The sequence below is a fragment of the Tympanuchus pallidicinctus genome, unplaced genomic scaffold, assembly GCF_026119805.1.
Source record: "Tympanuchus pallidicinctus isolate F22 unplaced genomic scaffold, pur_lepc_1.0 scaffold14, whole genome shotgun sequence".
NCBI classification, from domain to species: domain Eukaryota; kingdom Metazoa; phylum Chordata; class Aves; order Galliformes; family Phasianidae; genus Tympanuchus; species Tympanuchus pallidicinctus.
The window spans coordinates 14,403,330-14,421,775 of record NW_026294659.1 but is presented as its reverse complement, the minus strand read 5'-3'; the positions used below and the strand labels follow the sequence as shown (position 1 = coordinate 14,421,775).

Below are 18,446 nucleotides of genomic sequence, written 5' to 3'. Positions count from 1 at the left end.
AGGAAAGGTAGACTATCCCGATTTGAAGAAATGTATATAAAAGCTGCACCACTTACTACTTAGATATTAAGTTGTTTTAAGTATGTCCATTAGACCTGCAAAAATTTTTTTTTTCTTTGTTTTGTTGTTGTTGTCAGCTACTTTGGGTAGTTCTGTAAATGTCAGTCATGTACATAACAAGACCAAAAACCAGAATCTCTAACTGTGAAAGCACAGAATAAACAAAGACAACAGTGGGTTTTAATGACTTATCACAGGCTCAGAACAAAGCAACACAATGACATTCAAGAAGTTGATGCTGGCAGTCTTTACGTTGCGTGGACTGTTCTGCCTGACTTGCAGTTGTTGGGATCATAACTTAATGCAGAGATCTACCCGCTCAGATGTAAAGAGATAATTTAAATGAGCTCATGAGTCTCTCTCCTTTATTTTTGTGTTAATATCATGGGCACCTTATAAAATTAAAGAGGCAGAAAAGCAGTAGGGGTTTTATTTCTCGCTTTAATGGGTTTTGTATCATGACTTTCATGAATTCATTTTCAGACATTACAGCCCAGCACATGTGACTGAATGGATACTAAAAATATGCGGCATTCACCCACAAATTAGCACAACAGCATGAGTTACTTGCTCCTTAAATAGCAATACTCCCCTAAATAATAATGTTAACACCAAAAAGACATTCAACTGTATGCAAGAGCAATATGCTATAGGAACAAATTGACTTAGCAGGAGATCTGCGGATAGTTCTTTTCTGCCTTATTAAGAAAAAAAAAGAAAATATGTACCATAAGGCATTCTGTGTTTCCATACGTTTTAGAAGGTATTATTCTTTGCCTATCATTAAAATAACTATTCAAACAACACTAAAAAATGGAGTGGAATGAGATATTTAAACTACCTCCTGTCAAGTGAAAGTATAGGTTTCCTAAACTTAACAAAATGTACGACATTTAAGGACAAGCAGTTGTGTTATTTGTTGTCTTTTTGATTTACAGCTAGATTAGCAAAAATCCTTCATGACACGTGACATGACTCCATGGCATAAGTTCCTACAAGAAACAGAAGAAACCTGCAATATAAAGATAGCAGGCTCAGTTTGACAAAGATAAGTATGTCAGACAATGGCAATCATTCTATTTCTCGTGAATGAACTGAAGTTGTAATTTAAAGTGTCATGATTTGGAAGCGTAGTTATTTCTGCATACTGTTCACAATCAATAGTATTATAACAGGGTCTGATATTGTTCCATGCACAGGGTGAGCTGCATGAAGATTTACAGATACGGATTTGGAGCTGTACAGGAGCATCAGATTTGACCTCTGAGATAAAATAACTGATTAAATTTCACTAAAGATCTGAGGCCAATCACTTGCATTCTTCTGAAACATGGCAGACAACGAAGGGCAGTGCAAAAGTATGTTTTATAAGACAACTGTATTGTGGGGTTTGTTTCCAGTCCCTTTGGCCATACTGCTGTCATTCCCCATAATAACAGTGTAAGAAAGGACTCATCTAGGGAAGGCCAGGCCAGGGATCATTGAAAACTGTTCTGATAGTAGCCAGTGACTCTTCTCGCAGCTTCAGAGGTGTCATGGGTTTTCTTTGCTACCTGCTACCTTGGCCTTCTTTGTTATTTTGTAGGGTGTCTAAGGTCTTGGGACTGAATTGCAATGGTTTTTCAACCATTCTTAAAGCTCTTACTACTGCCCAGGTGGACACAGGAATCCCAAACTGATGCTGTTTTAAAAGGGTGTGTGGAATTAAAGCTATAGGAATACAGGAAAAATTATGAGTACTGAATGACACTCGTCAGGTAGGGCTACTGGTGGTGACTGTAGTAGGTAGTGACAATGAGTTGTGAGAAGGGAGATACAGAGCAATATCTCAAGCAGACTGATGTGGAATAAACCATCCATGGAATATTTTATTGCTTAATATTCACTGATTAGTGGATGACTTCCTTCTAGCTTTCTTCCTAGAGGATCATCACCATCTAACTCCTTACATTTAAATGTCCAAATTACTAAACTGAATGTTTGCTGTGTTCAAGACCATCCCAACCAAGATTACTTTAAACTCTTTGTCTACTCTATGATAATTCATGACAAAGTGTTTCATAAGCTGCATGCTCTGTGAAAAGTGTTTTCCTCAGATGTGTTACCAAATGTGATTGCTCTAAGACTTTCTGAAGTCTATATTTTGCCACCTCACCGTTCTACAAGTTGGTGTTGTCAGGGAAGAAAACAGAAATGCATCTATCTATGAGACTATTCCATCAGTTGGGCTGTGTCTGTCCTGAGCAAACATGGGATTTTGTATTGAATGAATATTGATTCTGATGAGTTCACTCAGCTCATGTAGCCATTGTCAAATTGTCTTTTTTTGTTTGTTTGTTTGTTTTAATGGAGATGTAAGGTACTAAGTCAAACTAAGAATAGAAATTGAAATTTGTATTCTGAATCCAATATCCAGTGAAAGATTTCCTGATGAAAAGAGATATATCAGTGCAAAATGCAAGAAATTCTCAGAGTACCTTTGCTTCTGCTACTTCTCTGTTGAAAGAAACACCACCTTTTTTAAGCAGTTCTTTTTAATTGCCAATTAGGTGAGTAAGAGCTGCATGTCTTCTTTTGCAGCTACCAGTATTCTTGTTCTGTGTAAGCCTTTGTCCTTTTCATTATTTTGCTTATAGCTATATGGATTAAGAATTGTACTTATGAAGTACAATCATGACAAAGTGGAGGGTATGCAGCAAAGAGCAACAAAGACTGGAGGCCCTGAATGTTAAAGTGATATTATAAGACCTAACCTTGCAATTCAATTATGAGGTGATTAGGAAATGTTTTTCATAAGTTGGCAAAGATATGAAGAGGAGAAGTAGGACAGTTATTTGCAGGACACAATAATAATAATAATAATAATGGGGAGAGGGAGCAATCTCTAGTTATATGGCTGTTTCATGCAGTGCATGATTATAACAGTGAAGATCAGGAAATGCACAGTCATTCCCTCTTCTTCCATGGAGAAATGCCTGTGCATGTGCCTGGGCTGGAATGGTAAAGGGTGCAACACTGAATTCTTGAACGTAGAGCTATGTAAGAGCCACTATGCACAATCACTGTGATCCCTCAATCTGGAGAGAAACAGCTATGCACTGATTTGATGGAGGAGAGATCTTACAGGTCTTCCTCGTTGGCTTTTCTTTCAACAACTCATTTATTGCTGGCAATGACTCTCACTGGAGTCTTTTTGGTTTTCTCCTCCGTATAGTTCAAGGTATTTTATAGGAAAATGAATAGTGGTAAATAAATTTGGAAGAGCTTGAGCTATGAGTGCAGTCAGTGTTTCAGAAACAATACACTTTGAATTAATGTGTTCTGTACACATGAGAGAAATTGACGTGTAGGAGTTGTTTTGCCTGTAATAAGGTTAATATGGTCCCTGCTATCCCCGCTCAAATTTTTGAATAGCAATGGAGGCAGGTGAAAAATGCAGGAACAATATAGTCTACTCAAAGGGATTAGCTTAATATCCAATTATAAGGCTTTTAAAAGACATCTGTCAAAAATACCACGATAAGACCTTTCATTCATTGTTTATAATGAATAATGCAGCTAGGCTCTTTTCCCAGTACAGTGGAATATTTTTCTTTCATATCAAATAGATTATCCTACCATATTCTATGTGATATTCCATTAATTGATCCTGGAAGCCTTTGCAACTCATTTTCAAAGACTAAGAGTTTCAGAATCCAATTTATTTATGGTTGTAACTTTTTAACAGATGTCCTTTGTATATCTTGGATACCATTTTTTTCTGAGTTATTTTTCTTTTAATAGTTGACCAGCTTTCTTTACTATTTATCATTCTATGCCTGTTTACTGGAATCAAAATCCATTATGGTCTCTTATCTGTTCAATAGTTCAATAAGCCTGAACCAGGTCAGACAGCTTTCTACAGCTTTCAGAAGCATTGATTCTGCTTTTCACCTTTTCATTCACCTCATCTGCTCACTGTGAAGACAAATGATTGGCGCCTCAGACATTTTTAATCACTTGTTTATCATATATGAAAATGAACTTCCTGCTTTTTACATACACAGTGTGGGCTTTTCTTTCAACACTGAACACTGCTCGCGTCTCCAGATGAAGTCTGTTGATGAATAGCACCTTTGGAAGACTTAAGTAGATGTTATATAAATACAGTCTAAGCTCCATATTAGAAAAACATTAAAATTGTGAAACCAAGCACAAAATAGCTGGTAAATACTAGCTAGTAAATACAGAGCTGGCAGTACTTGTGCAATGCCAACTGTCCTGGATGTGAGCAAATGCAGCATATTATAACATAAGGGTATATAAATGAGGTACGTCTCAATGTCATTACAGGTCTCAACAAAGGGTTCAGCCACTTAACTGACATTCTGGCAACTCGATCCCAAATGGAGGTCCTCCAAAACTGGTAATTCAAATCTGATGTAATTCTTCTTTTGATAGTAAATGTCTGCACGTGCAAATTAATTCTGATCATGCCCAGTGATAGTTATGCCCTCTCTAAAGATTTCTATCTAAATCTCCCTTTAACCAAATCTCATATAGATTCACAATTTTACCCAAATGCTGTTCAGGAATATAGCAATATGACTGTGTGAATTTTGTAGACAGTAGTGCTGTGGGAAGCTGTGAAGGTGCTTTTTTTTCCAATAGCTTTGTGTCTAGATCACTTAGATTTAGTGCAGAAGATGAGTGTTCACTTCAGGAAGCACATGACCATAATAACCTAACTTCACTGTAATGTAAACTGCAGCAATGCTAAGGAAAGAAACAGAAAATTCTGGTTTAGAAATGGTTAATCCTGTGCTAATAAAAACTAAGGGAAGGACTGAAACTTGTAGAAAATGACAATCTGAATAATTTTTTGTTGTAGTTGTAAGTAACTGGGAATACTGTGCTTCAAGAAGAAGCATACAGCCTATCTACAATCACAGCTCCTTTCCAAAAGCAGAAATAATTACTTAGTTTGTAACTCAGCTCTTAGTTTTATCATCCTTGATATTTTTGAGTTTGATTTTCACAAATATCTTTGCTTAATGAAGTAATATGACTAGTGCTATCAAAATACAATGTGTTTTTAAAAAATCTGAGCTTCTGGAATCATATGATTATATGAGAGTCTTCATTTTCATTTGGTAAAAGTTTTTATCCTTCACATTTGCAGAAAAAAATTGAAGACCCTTGGAGCCTCAGAAAAGGCCGATCATTGTTTAGCCAGTACTGGAAATACAGTCAATCTGCCTTCTGATTAAGGCTAATTTCTTTGTGTCTTAGCACATATATTAGTTTGCAGTTCTTCCAAACCCCTTCTAGTAGAGCACTGAAACAGAAGAACTTTCTGTTTTCTTGCATAATTAAGTTTTGCTTTAGAATTTCATTCTCCTCTCAAAACTTGACCTTTACCATTAGGAATAGACTGAATTTTCATTTAATTATAATAGCATTGTTCATTCTGTTCTTTTCACTATGTGCATTAGCTATTTTCTGCTGAAATAATAATAATAATATTAATAATGAAATACAGATTCTGGTTACTTGAAGTTTAAATTTGACAGAAGTGTTAAGCGAACAGTTTTGAAACTCTATCAACCTGTACAGACAGTATCAGTAACCAGATATTCCAGCTAATAAAGCAGCTTTATAGCTTAATATTTGCTACAAAAGCCTTCTCCAGAAATAGGTATCACAACATAGCTCTTATGTTACTGACAAAAGTGAAAGATAATGAAAATGTATATTGTGGAAAACCAAGCTTGATATTCTACAGTTGGTATGCTGTTATAAAACGGCTTACCATAAAATGATTATGAGTATCTTGAAAATAAATGGCTCTAACTTCCTCCAGCATGGAAATACATTTATTAGATGAATTGTCTGAACACTGTAGAGTTTTAGCACTTGGATTTTGCCAAATAAGAATCTGATCTTTCAAAGTAATCATATTTCATGTTGAACTGGATATTTGTACTTTATAAATATTTTCTGAGACTGAAGAATCAGTCTTCTAGACCTGTGAGACTGAAACAGAGCCTTTAGGATCAGCCATTTGAAGTCCTGATTTTGTGCATGTATAGCTGGTGTTGCATTCATGCCAGGTAGAATTTACACAAGTATCACTGACTTGTGATGTGGTGGTAAATAAGAATGCTTGTCAACAAAACTGCAAAGAAAATCAGTGCAGTATGGGGGCAAAGATGAAGTTGGAAGTTCACAATGCTCTATAGCAAGAGACAGTATATTGGGTATTCATTCACTTTTATGAACCACACACATTTTTCTTACGTCATAAAGCAGTAAATCAAAATAATTAAAGCTGCTCAAAAAAATAAAAAAATAAAAAAAATCCAGAGACTACCCTGGTGTGTGTAAATCTGGCAGTGCTGGGATTTTTAAGTAAATCAAAACAGAAACATTTTTCTCTTCATAAACCCTCTCGGCATGTGTGAGAGAGCACAAGCGACAATTCAGATTCAGATGATGGAGATAAAAAGATAACATCTGTGAAAAGGACTCTATTACAAAACAGATTTCTTCTGGATTTTGTCTGCTCCTGAAAAGTTTTTCAGATTGTCTTGATTTTTTATTTTTTTTCTTTTCCAGAGTAAAATTAATGGCAACTATAATTCAGGTTTTGTTTGGAGCCATATAAAGTCTTGGTCTTCATTGTTTCACTGACATTGTAAGTATATTTACAGACACTTGGGATACAGATTAGTTTAAAAAATGAAGGAACATCCTTGTTTTAACTAACTCCTCTGCTTCTGACTGTTCTCATACATGTATACCATGTGGCTTAACTGGGAGTCAGAACAAAAATAACTGTTTATTGAAGTACCTCTATTGCCTGCGGGCTTTTTAATAGGATGCCACTTCTGCTTAAATGCTTTCAGGAAGCCAGCCATGCCCACTTCTGATTCTTGTCTGTATCAAGTTCATACTGCTCGTGTCACACATTGAATATACTGCATTATATGGCACACTAGATCTGCACATCTGCATAATTCACAACTTAAACTGTTGACCTCATTCACTAGAATATTCTGAAGGATGATCATTACCAAGGACTGAATAGTTTTGTTCAGGATGTTTCTTTGAAACATAATTTTTTTCATGTTGGACAAACATATCAGGCCAAATTCTGATATATTCCTCTTCAACTTAATATTTTCTCTTCTACTGTACTTGCTGTGCTGTAAGGTATTCCCAGTCAAGATGATGGCATCATTTGATTTAGAATGAGCAACAGTGCACAGGAAGCACAAGAACAACAAGGACAGAAGACAAAAGTAAAGGGAAAATACTTTGGTTCATTTGTACCTCAGCTTTTAAGTATCCTAAGATTATATGAGGTAAATTGCCCAACGCGGGCTATAAAGAAATTTCAAAATGCATACAGATTTTAAGGCATTATAAAGGCATTCTTGGACAGCTCCCTGGAGCTCAATGCAATTATGGTGGCTTTCTATTAATTCTGTGCAAGTGTTGTAAAATAATATCTTGGGGCAAAGTGTACTCTTACTTGCTATGCATTTCTGCTTATATATCAGCTCTTAGGGACTACTCTGAAAAACTTAGTACAGCAGTTTCTTCTAGTTTGCACATTAACTGTTCTATAAGAATGATTTTCTATTTCACTTTCTATTTCACTTACTTTTATTTTAACCTTTAAGACAGACAGTTCCCTCAACACACATGAGTATGAGGCTGTGCCATTATACCTCACATACCTCCATCACTATAAAAAAGTCCTACTGAAATCTGATGGAAAGTACTAAAACATTTTTCCTTACCACTATTTTCTACAGTATGACAGATCCCTCCATTCACCACCAAATGAATATACAGAACACGACGATTCGTTATCCCTTGGAACAACATGAGTGTTTTCACAGTCTTTCTCTTAGTACACCAACTGATGGGAATTTGAGGTACAGGGATTTTATTACTGGAAAAGTAACTGGAGAATCCTTAAAGAGAAGTAGGTGTAAAGAGCAGTGCTTGGAAAATTCATCATAGCATTTTGGTAGAGAAGAAAGACTGGAGAAATAGAGGGAAGGTGGCTGATTACTCTTGGAGCTGTTCAAAGAGGTGAACAGAGGAAATGGAGAATAAGCACAGATGTGGGTAAAACTAAAAAGAAAACAGTCATTTTGCTAGACCGGTGCCATGATCAAAGTGTATCTTGAGGCCTTTGAATACCTGAAAGGCTTTTCTTTATATTCTTGGTTGCAAGAAAAAGGCTTTGCAGTACAATTCAGAGGCCTAACAACCCTTTGCCTTTCAATAACTCTTTGACCTCTTTTACCCATAAATCAGTTTGTTGCTTCACTGTTCCATTTATTTGATATTAATCTACACTGGCTTTACAATGAGCTCGCTGGTATATTCACTTTTTTTTTCTTTCCAGACTGTAACTTGGTTTATGATATATTACAATATTTTAAAATGTCATGAAAGCATCTGAAAATTTCATTAAAGTCTTTCATGGAATCATAAACAACGCTCATAAAAAGTGTCAGTAAACCCTTCTAAAAAATAAAATAAAAATAGTTCACAAGAAAGATATGAATCCTGAAGGAACCATTCAATGTGTTTTTGAGCTCATGTTCCTGATCATCTATGGACTTTTGTCCACGGATGGTAGTCCACTAGTTTTTCAGGTTGTTCAGAAAATCTTCTTGCCTTCAACTAACACTTCTGAATGAGGTTCCTTCACCTTGTCTCAGAAGGACTACGCAAAACCAAGAAAGTACTCAACACACACATGTTATTTATCTATCTCCTTAGATTTTTGTAAATATAGTCCTTTATCTTCACATCCATCTCCATCCATCCAGTTCAGGATATCATTATATAGCTATCAAGTATCCATTTAAGACAAAGAAATGGATAGTGACCCAGCATTAGTTTAAGAATGACACTATATCTCCACAGAAATTAACAAATGTACCATTTCTTATGCCAAAGAAGAAGATGGAGTTTCTATTTTTCCTTTTGGACCTTGCTAAACTGTATTGCTGACCTTTTCATTGTTACTGTGTAGGTTTTGTTGCACTGCGGAGAAATACTTTTCTCTACTTATTAATACTGGACAAGGCATAGGAGTGGAATCCTGTTGGTCAAAAATTTGAAAACCTCATTTGTACATCTCCCTTAGAGACCAGAATTTTGTCAAGCCTTAAGAGAAGAAGAGAGTGGGTGACAATAAGTGAAAGGATGAGCATTCAGCACACACCTCCATGGCAAGAACTCTGGCCAGTGCTTTAACAAGTTTGACTACCCATCAGTAGAATTCTGTGTGTCTTATCTCATTTCCTGCAATTTTCAATTACTTAGCAATGCTTTCTCCATTGTCAAGAGGGCTCTTGATTGATTTCTGAGTCCTACATGGGCACACAAAGCTTTAGGAATATGACTATACCTACATGGATGTTCTGCCTCTATGCTTTTCCCAAGTCTGCAGAAACTTTTTTTTTTTTGTAGAACAGACAGATTATGATAATGATAGATATAGATATATAGATAGATAGATATAGATAGATATAGATAGATAGATAGCAGTGGTGACCCTACCTTTCAACAACATATGTAAGGAAATACAGTCAACATTTGAAAAAGGAAGCTGTGTAAAGCAGAATAACAAAAATGCAAGGAACTGCTATCATAGAAACAGTCTTTCTGGACATAACAACAAAAAGTTAGAAAGAACTTTCTAATGTAGAAGAGTCTTTTGCAAGTCTGTCTTTCCATTTTTCTATAGGCATGAGTTAAACAGGATAAAAGATTCTTCCCTTTTATGTCATTTCTTCAAGATTGCATAGCTGTGCAGCCAGATTCATTTTGGGAAAGAGGTGGGGTTTTTTCCAGGATTTGTTCCTAAATTCTCTCCAAATTTTATGCAGGAATAGATTACCCTGTCTGAGACTATCCGCTACAAGCATTTACAGGTAGTAATCCATTATCTGGATCTCATATCAAATAGAAAGCACAATTGACTTCTTCTTGGCTACATATTCAAATCAATGTACGTGTCCTAGAAACCAAGGAAATCAATGGAAAGATTTCCACAAACATCTCTGGGCATAATTCCTGTTGGATAAATCTGGAACAGGTGACAATCTTGGATACTTGTATTGGATTTAGTAGGATCTTTTGTAAGCTTGTGAAGTGATTTACACTCTAACCTGCATCAAATAAATCAGCACTCATTAAATCCATGAGAATTTATACTCTCTAAGTGAAATTCGAGCTCATGAAGTTAATTGAGTAGCAGCAATTCTGCTGGATTTAGATCCAAAAACAGGTGATTAAAACAGTGGAAAAGAAAACAACAGTCTTTTTTGTAGAGGTTCTTTTTTTTTTTTTTTTTTTTTTTTTGAGGAAGTGGAATGATATATACTGAAATTAGGACTGAAGATAGGGCTGGAATGAGATTTTTTTGTGTGTGTGGTGTTATGTAAGGGAGTAGAACAAATGGAAAAAGGAAGTTGTTTTACTTCCTATTTTTTGTACTCACTCATCGACTCTGTCAATTTGGCCATCTCTGTTTCTTTTTTGGACTTCTCCTGGAGGAACAGACAAAATAAAAAACATATATGTATATTTATATTAAATACACTTGAGTGTAATTTTATTTAAATTTACTTCTAAATAGCCAGCACCACTGGAGGCTTCTTCCTTGTAGTCTGTGGATTGTGCCAGCTTTGAAGAACGACACTTGCATTTCTCTATGAGTGTATGTGTGTGTATTTAGTTGGAGTAAAGGAAATTATTCTATCAAACTGATAATGGAGTAGGAAATCCTCCCATTTTATACTCTACATTGTAATTCACAAGCGTGTTAGGACTTCCTGACAAAAGCTGTGAAAAAGGCCATCCCATTAGACAGACATACTGAAAAAACAAAGTTCATTTAGAGATAAATGAATTTCAGATGGAAGCTGGAGTGAATGGCACATAGCATTGAGTTTGTCTCTAAAATGAATTGATTGAAATACTGTTTATTTCTTTGGTGTGTGAGGGACTCTCACTCAAACCTGTTTTTCACTTGTTTATGGAATAAAATTTTTAGTCTAGTTTGTTTCCCTGTTTCATACAGTTGTAGCTGCTGAATCTATACCTATTTTGGCAGATGGTTTGGTCAAACGAGCCCTTGGTGAAGTTCCCCTTCACAGAGACTAAATCTTCAAAGCATGCTTTATGGAAGATGCGCCTAATCTGCTGATTTCAGAGGCAGAATTTGGGTGGAATTAAAATCATCAATACTGCACAGCCCTTTACACTCTAAATTATCTGTTTTTGAGAAGTGGTGGCTGCTCTGGTCCTTGCAATCTCAGAAACAATATAAGTATCTTAAGTATCTCAATTCCAGCCCTGTGGTTTAGCAGAGCTAGCAGTTACCCATCCAATAACTCACTGCTGTATTCGGAATGAAAAAGTTCTAGATATTTACTAACTTTAACCGCAGATGGCAAGTCAAGCTGAAGGGTAAAGGGCCTCTTATCAGCTTCTATTAATAATGGCTGTAGGAGCTGGACCTATGCCTGTGCTGAGGACAGGAGACAGGACCTTGCAGGCTATGAGTGTGCAAAGGTTAATTTGATCCAAGCAGCATATTCTCCTAAGAATGTAAACAGAGGGGTAAATTGTCTCCAAGATATGTCGCTAATGGGCATTAGCCCCAAACTGTTGCCACAAGCTGCCTATCTCAGCTGTGGGTCAAGGTACTGTTTTCTGTGTTGGGTGGCCTGCAGTAGCTGCTGAGAATAGGATTCAGTGAGCAGCATCTCTCTGTGGCTCAATTTGTACCAACAAACTGCTCTGGGGCAAGTAATGAGTTCAGAATTGTGAGAGAATGGTCCCAATCAGATGTTGACAATGTAGACACAGTCTTATGAAGGTTTTTCACTATGAAGTGAGCAGATCTCACTGCAGAAATTTCACTTGTTCATATCTGTTTAATCCCATCACTGACTTTTATTTGGTATAAAAATCTAAAGGAAATTTTCTATATGAAACAAAATACTACTTGTGCTAGCAAAATCTTAAATTTCATGGCAATAGGAAACATTGGAACTCAGGACATAAGCAAATTATGTTTCACAATTGTTTGCAAAAAGGTTTAAGATTATATCCCAAATCAGTGGTGAGTTCAGTGCCATAAGCCATGCTGATAATGTGATAATGTAGTATTCAGCATCAGATTGATTCATTACTGTGAAAGAAAAAAGAAAGGATAAAAAGGAATTGGCATTAGAAAACGCACAATTGCCAGTTTAAAAAAAAAAAAAAAGTCAGTGGTAATGCATAGCAATTTCTTGCATGGCATTAATCATCAAAGCAAAGTTCTGCACTGTGAAAATCATCAGGAATTTGTGTCCATGTTGCTTTCTAATGTGACCTTAAAACACCTCTGTTGCTAGAGGATTAATCAGGAATGAGCAGTTGGGGAAGACCAGTGTTGAGTCCTCAAGATGGGAGGTTGGATTTATTAGACTAAAAACAAGTTGTGATTTTAAATACTAATACTTTGCTCGTGTTATTACACGTTTTACTAATGATGAGGTATATCATAAGAACATAGGACACTATAATGTCATTTCCTTTTTAAATGACAGTATTTAATACATTTGAAAAACATGTTTTTCAACTTGGAGGTCTGTTAATGGTCAAATTTTTTTTTAAAGAACCTGGTACAGTCAAGAAGTAAAGAATGCACTTTTTCCTCCAGAAATGGTTGGAGACAAATGACCGGTAAGCACATGAAGCAGAAACAGTTGTTTGTAAACAGGCTGCAGATCATCACTACAGCTATTATGGTATAATATGTACAAAATGAAGCTGAGGTTTTCAGGCTTATGAAACTGTTACCTGTGTAAATTTTAATGTGAGAGAGACAACATGAGATGGCTGACAAGATTCAGCTAATTTCTTCATCTGAAGATATAGAAAGAGTTTGACTTTCTTTCTCAGAGAGAAATGACCAGAACTACTGAAGTTGTGATCTTTCTTCTTCAGAAGATGAAGGGAGTCTTGCAAGTATATGATTTCTCAATAGGACAGGTTTAAAAAGTCATACAATTTTCCAGATATTTTCTTGAAACGGTTTTACTGCTGTCATTGAAGTATAGAATCTGTAAGAAATAGTTTTCTCAGGTTTAGAATGTCTTCCCTTGCTCTAATAAATGCTAGTGTATGCACACATACACACGACAGGGTCCTTCTGGAAATTCTAAGTTATCTTTCCCCCTCATTTCTTTTATCACAATGGAAAATTTTAAGAACTCTAATAAATTTTGTTTTTCATGGCAAGTAGGGAATTCTATCTTCTCCGACAAAATGAGTTCTGACTGACTAGGAAGAGGGAAAAAAACACTAAGCCATATTTTTGGTTCTAAATTCAACAAATACAGACTTATTTTGTAAGAGCCTGGTGTGTGTACAGACGTGCTACCCTTGCATACTCGTGTATGTAAGACATGTAAGACTACCTTCTTTTTGGCACGTAAAATGCAAGAAATCTTGGTCATAATATTCTAAATTATGTACATGTGAAGTCATGCATGAAATGTAAATTGGCATGTGTATCATGGCAATTTCAACAAATAAGAATGGGTATTAAAAACTCTACTTTTTGCAGTGGTGATGAGTTTATTCATTCATTCAGCTGACCATTCAGCAAACATTTCCTTTCCAAGAGGGCTGCTTTTCTTCCTTTCTTCCTATCTTTTTAAAAAAAAATTATTTGACACATTTGAAATATAAACATTAGTGTCATTTCATCTAGTTTTTTCTCATCATACAGTCTGCTTATTCCAGCTGAGAAAAATTAATGAGATCATTATCTTTGCTTTGTTTGTTTACTGCACAGCTGAAAATGCTGCTTCTTTTGCCAGATCACAAATGCAGAGCTGCACCAGCATGCTAGGAAGCTAACAAAGTAATCCAAGACTTTGGCTAAAATTTCTAATAATATTTCATGAGTCCTATAATGGCCAAACTACAGATCAGAACTGAAATATATTGCACCCATTGCACATGTTTTTTTTTGTGAAGCTTTGGTACATTCAGAAGTAATTCAGTGACAAATCTCTAGTAATTTCATTGATATATCCTTTAAGGTAACAGCTACTCAATCATTACATGCAAATTCAGTGAACAAGAAGCAAGAAGAATGTTTTCTGAAATTTAGCTTAGAGCAATCTATCTTGGGATATCTAATTACTTTTAAAACTGCATGAAAATAGTGTTATGTTTGAAACACTATTAAATGAAAGTAATAGATTTTCATTTTATACTTGTGACATCCTAAAATGCTTTGCAATAATGAATTGGATACTGGTTGTTAGGCAATGGTGTGTAGGCAAATGCAGTTCTCATTATGTGTTATTCATTTTTGAAATAGCCTGCACTCAGCTCTTGAAAGCATAGCTTATTTTAGGTGCAGAGGGATTGCTGGAAGGAGACTGAGATCTTGTTTTTGAAAAATACCTTAGGAGCTTTAATTTCTATCTACACACATATCAACCAAAGGAAAGCAATAGCTTAATAGCTCACCTTTAGGACCTCTATGAATGATAAAAGCTGTGTTACTTCATTCTTCCGTTACTAAGGTGCAAGACTTTAGTAAGAACCAGTCTAGATGTATTGAGTTACTTTTCAGGTCTGCCCACCCCAAAACTAAATAATGGTGTGTAACTTCTTTATATTTGTTATTCCATCTTGCCTTTCCTAGCTGAGATGGTTGGTCTCATCTGCTTGGTTTGCTTTCTCTTACAGAATTATTTCTCGAGATAGGGACTGTTATGTCTATATTTGTGAAAGGCATGGCATGGTATGTTTTCAGACAAAGTGACATCATCTTCAGCTTCAAAGCTGAGAGTGTGAGCAAGTAATCTATATTTTCTTGCAGTAACCCCAGCATTTGAATAGCTAAGAATATGTTTTAGAGGAATATATTGTGCTTGGCAAAAAAGAAAAAAAGAAAAAAAAAAAAAAGAAAAAAAGATTTCAATTTATATCAGTTGGAATGAACTTAAAATACACTATTTGAATTAGATAAAGATAACTGAGTTCACAGAGGGTGCACCTTAGCAGGATTCACTAGGCTTACTGAGCAGTAGGGGTGAGTTTGTCTCATTACTGTGTTCAAATGTCACAGAGCCCACTTAGTAGCTTTGATACAAGAAGCTTGACAAAGAAGAAATTGGCATTAACAGTAGGAGGAACTCAATTTATTTCTCTGGACTCTAGAATATAGGTTTTACATTCCCCATAGCTTTTAGTTAATTTATTTTTCACCCTTGGACTGTAAAATATACGTGGGAAAATATCTGTTTTATTTACTTGTTTGCTTTCCTAGGCAGAACAGTTCTAAAGAAGCTTGTCAGTTCTCTTTAGACTCAACATACAGAGCTCACAGAGTACTGTATTAAGTCCACTGTGAATGCATTCTCTACATCCACTAGAACACAAGTTCAAATAGAAGATAAAGGAAAAAAAAATAATTGGAGAGATACTTATTTACGTTTTCAGGTGATATATTACTCTTATTTATGAAACAGAAAAAAAAAAAGAGGAAGAGGGTGACTTTTTGTTTTTGGCATTTTAGATAAGATCTAAGGTCCATTTAGTCCCAAGTTTTCAGTTTTTCTCAAATAACCAAAATAACTTTGCATTTAAAAATCTAGCGCAAAGAATGTGAATCTAAAACAAACAAACAAACAAACAAACCCACCCACCTACCTTTGTATCTGAGAACTACTGGATTTTAATTATCCTTAATTTATTTTGGTAACTGTGTGAAGATGCAGACTATTTTACATACTGTTCTGCTTTACATTTTTATGCAGTTAAATGCTTGTTTCTTCTGATAGCAAATCTAGAAGATTAACTTAAGAAGTAATATGAAATAGCCATTAAGGAACTAATGGGAACATTATAGGTGAATAAATATTTTTATATTTGCAATGAGAAAGAGAAAATATGGGAATTATATAACGTGCTGATATTATACATTATTAAAGACAGGCTTACTTTCCTTGCTCTAGAAGTTGAAGTGTATCAGCTTAATTATCATCTGCTTTAACAAAGACCCTACAGAATACCTGAAGATTTATTTGATTGCTTCAGATCTCAGTAAAAGATGAAGATTCAGAGACACAAATTTCCTTTAAGTTGTGTTGCCTAAACACTAGGAGAGCTTCCATTTCTGACAGACAATGAACTTAAAAGTACTACTTGCTTTTGAGAAACTGGTCCTGGACATTGTAATAAATTATGGACAAAGATAATTACAATGGAGTATTTAAGGCTTAACTGTAACACTGCTAGTGTATAATGTGAAACTAAGAAAGCATAAATATAAGCTGAAAAATCAAGAAAAATATCCTTGTAAAAAAGTGGTGCTATACTAAAAAGGCTGGAAAGCTTTTTACTTTGCACTGTTAAAACTACCTTGGACAAAACACTGTAAGTCCTAGCTCAGCAGTCTTCAAGACAGAGTTGATAATCTTAGACATGCTTTGTCATCTAAAACTTCAGACTGCAGGTAAGCTGTGTACAATTAACTCATGGTGAAAAGCTCTAGTATCAGAGAAATGTTCTTACCAATTAAAAGACCTATGGATCATTTTTAAAAATGTGCTATTTTTCTTTTTAGGTCATGATTTATGAATACATTCTGAATTTGAATAGAGTACCTTGACTTATTAAAATTTGGTGCCAAGTTTTTTTCTTTCCCCTAGATGTTAATAATGTGTACGTTTAGATTTTCATGAACTCATTTCCACTTTGCCCTGCAAAGGAAAGACTCAATTAGTTGTGTGTATTCTTACAGCGTTAATTTTCAGATTTTAATGCAAATCACTTTAAGTCTATTTTTAGACTAGGGATTTCACACGAGAAATTATAGGGAGAGGGATGCCTTAAGTAATCTAGAAACCATTATTTAAACTATTTAAGAGCATAATGATCTAATAAAGTATGCTTTGCTTATTATGTGCCTTGATGTATTGCAAAAATAACTCATGACTGAATAAAATAGATCAAACATTTCAAACAGAACCTATTTCCTTAGATACCTTGTGAAACTTAAATGATGAACATACAACTACGGGAACTGACATTTTTCTTTCTTCTGTGCTATGATCACGTTCATTCACGGAAAGTTCTTAAACAAGAGCTGTCTTCAGTGTCGGATTTGGCTCCAGATTGAAAAATACTCATGTATCTCACACTGTTTCCAATTTTAGCAGCCTTTTGTTGTCAGATCTATTATAAAGACTCTTCAAAAGCAAACACATTGAAAATGCACAAGAAATGTGCCAGATGATGTGAAAATGCTAATAATGAAAATATCTCCCTGTCCACACCATTTACTACTCCCTTACAGGAATAGATTTCAGTGGAACTGCAACAGCTTTACAATAAATAAACGCTGTGGTAAATCATCCTTTCTAAATCTGAGAGCTGAGAACTTTGTTCAGGGTTGTGCCTTCCACGCAGATAAATCAGAAAATGAGAGCGCAGTACTTTCTGTATTTTCCTTTTATTGTCAGTGACCTTTCCACATTAGGGTAAACATCCCTCTTTCCTTAAACACACAAAGTCAAAACCATGGCCTCAGATCTGCCAGCATTTCAGAGCTAACAAAAATAATAATAGGAGCTGCTGTAGAAACCATCAAAACAGGGACCTTTGTACATATGGCTAGGTTTAGCTCTCTATATGCAGTCTAAGCAAGTTGTTTAGGCTTCCTCTAGTGTAAACAGAGGGAAACCTGCACATCTAAACACAAGATAGTCTATCCTGATAACAATGTCTCAAGTAGATGAATCACACGTGACTCAACTCATTTGAAATGCAGTATACACAACTAAATCAGACTAAATCCTTACCTTACCACCTGTTATGTGCCTGGAATTTCTGGAATTGTTGTGGTACTGATTGCTCTCTGCTGTGCTTAAAGTTTGCATCCTTTGGTTTAAAATTGTTCCCTCTTGTCCTATCACTTTGTACCCATGTAAAAATTGATTTCCCTCCTGTTTATAATGTCTCTTTAAATATTGGAAAGCTGTAATGAGGTCTCCCTGCAGATTTCTCCAGATTAAACAAGCCCAGCTCATTCAGCCTGTCTTCATAGGAGGGCTGTTCCAGCCCTCTGATCAACTTCATGCCCTCCTGTGGTCTCTTTCCAAAAGCTTTCAACTTTCCTGTGCCAGAGGCCCCAGATCTGGATGCAGTGCTCCATATGGAGCCTTATCCCCTCCCTTGCTATGCTGGCCATTTCTCTTGTGATGCAGCTCAGGATATCATTGGTATTCCAGCCTCCATGCACACGCAGATGGTTCATGTGAAGTTTTTCCTCTGCCAGGACCTAAGTCCTTCTC

At 35.6% G+C, this 18,446-nt stretch overlaps 1 protein-coding gene across 3 annotated transcripts in view; it reads right to left on the bottom strand.

Moving 5' to 3' along the window:
- The window catches only part of KCNJ6 (potassium inwardly rectifying channel subfamily J member 6), a 158,260-nt gene that overhangs the window by 98,743 nt on the left and 41,071 nt on the right, over window positions 1–18,446 (bottom strand). For 2 of the 3 annotated variants that reach the window (XM_052673823.1, XM_052673824.1), the window contains one exon: window positions 10,574–10,622. The exons of the other annotated variant lie outside the window; for it this stretch is intronic. In XM_052673823.1, the coding sequence (XP_052529783.1) occupies window positions 10,574–10,598 (25 nt within the window). In that variant the 5' untranslated portion in view covers window positions 10,599–10,622. The remainder of the gene's footprint in view (window positions 1–10,573; window positions 10,623–18,446) is intronic. 3 annotated transcript variants of the gene reach the window in all.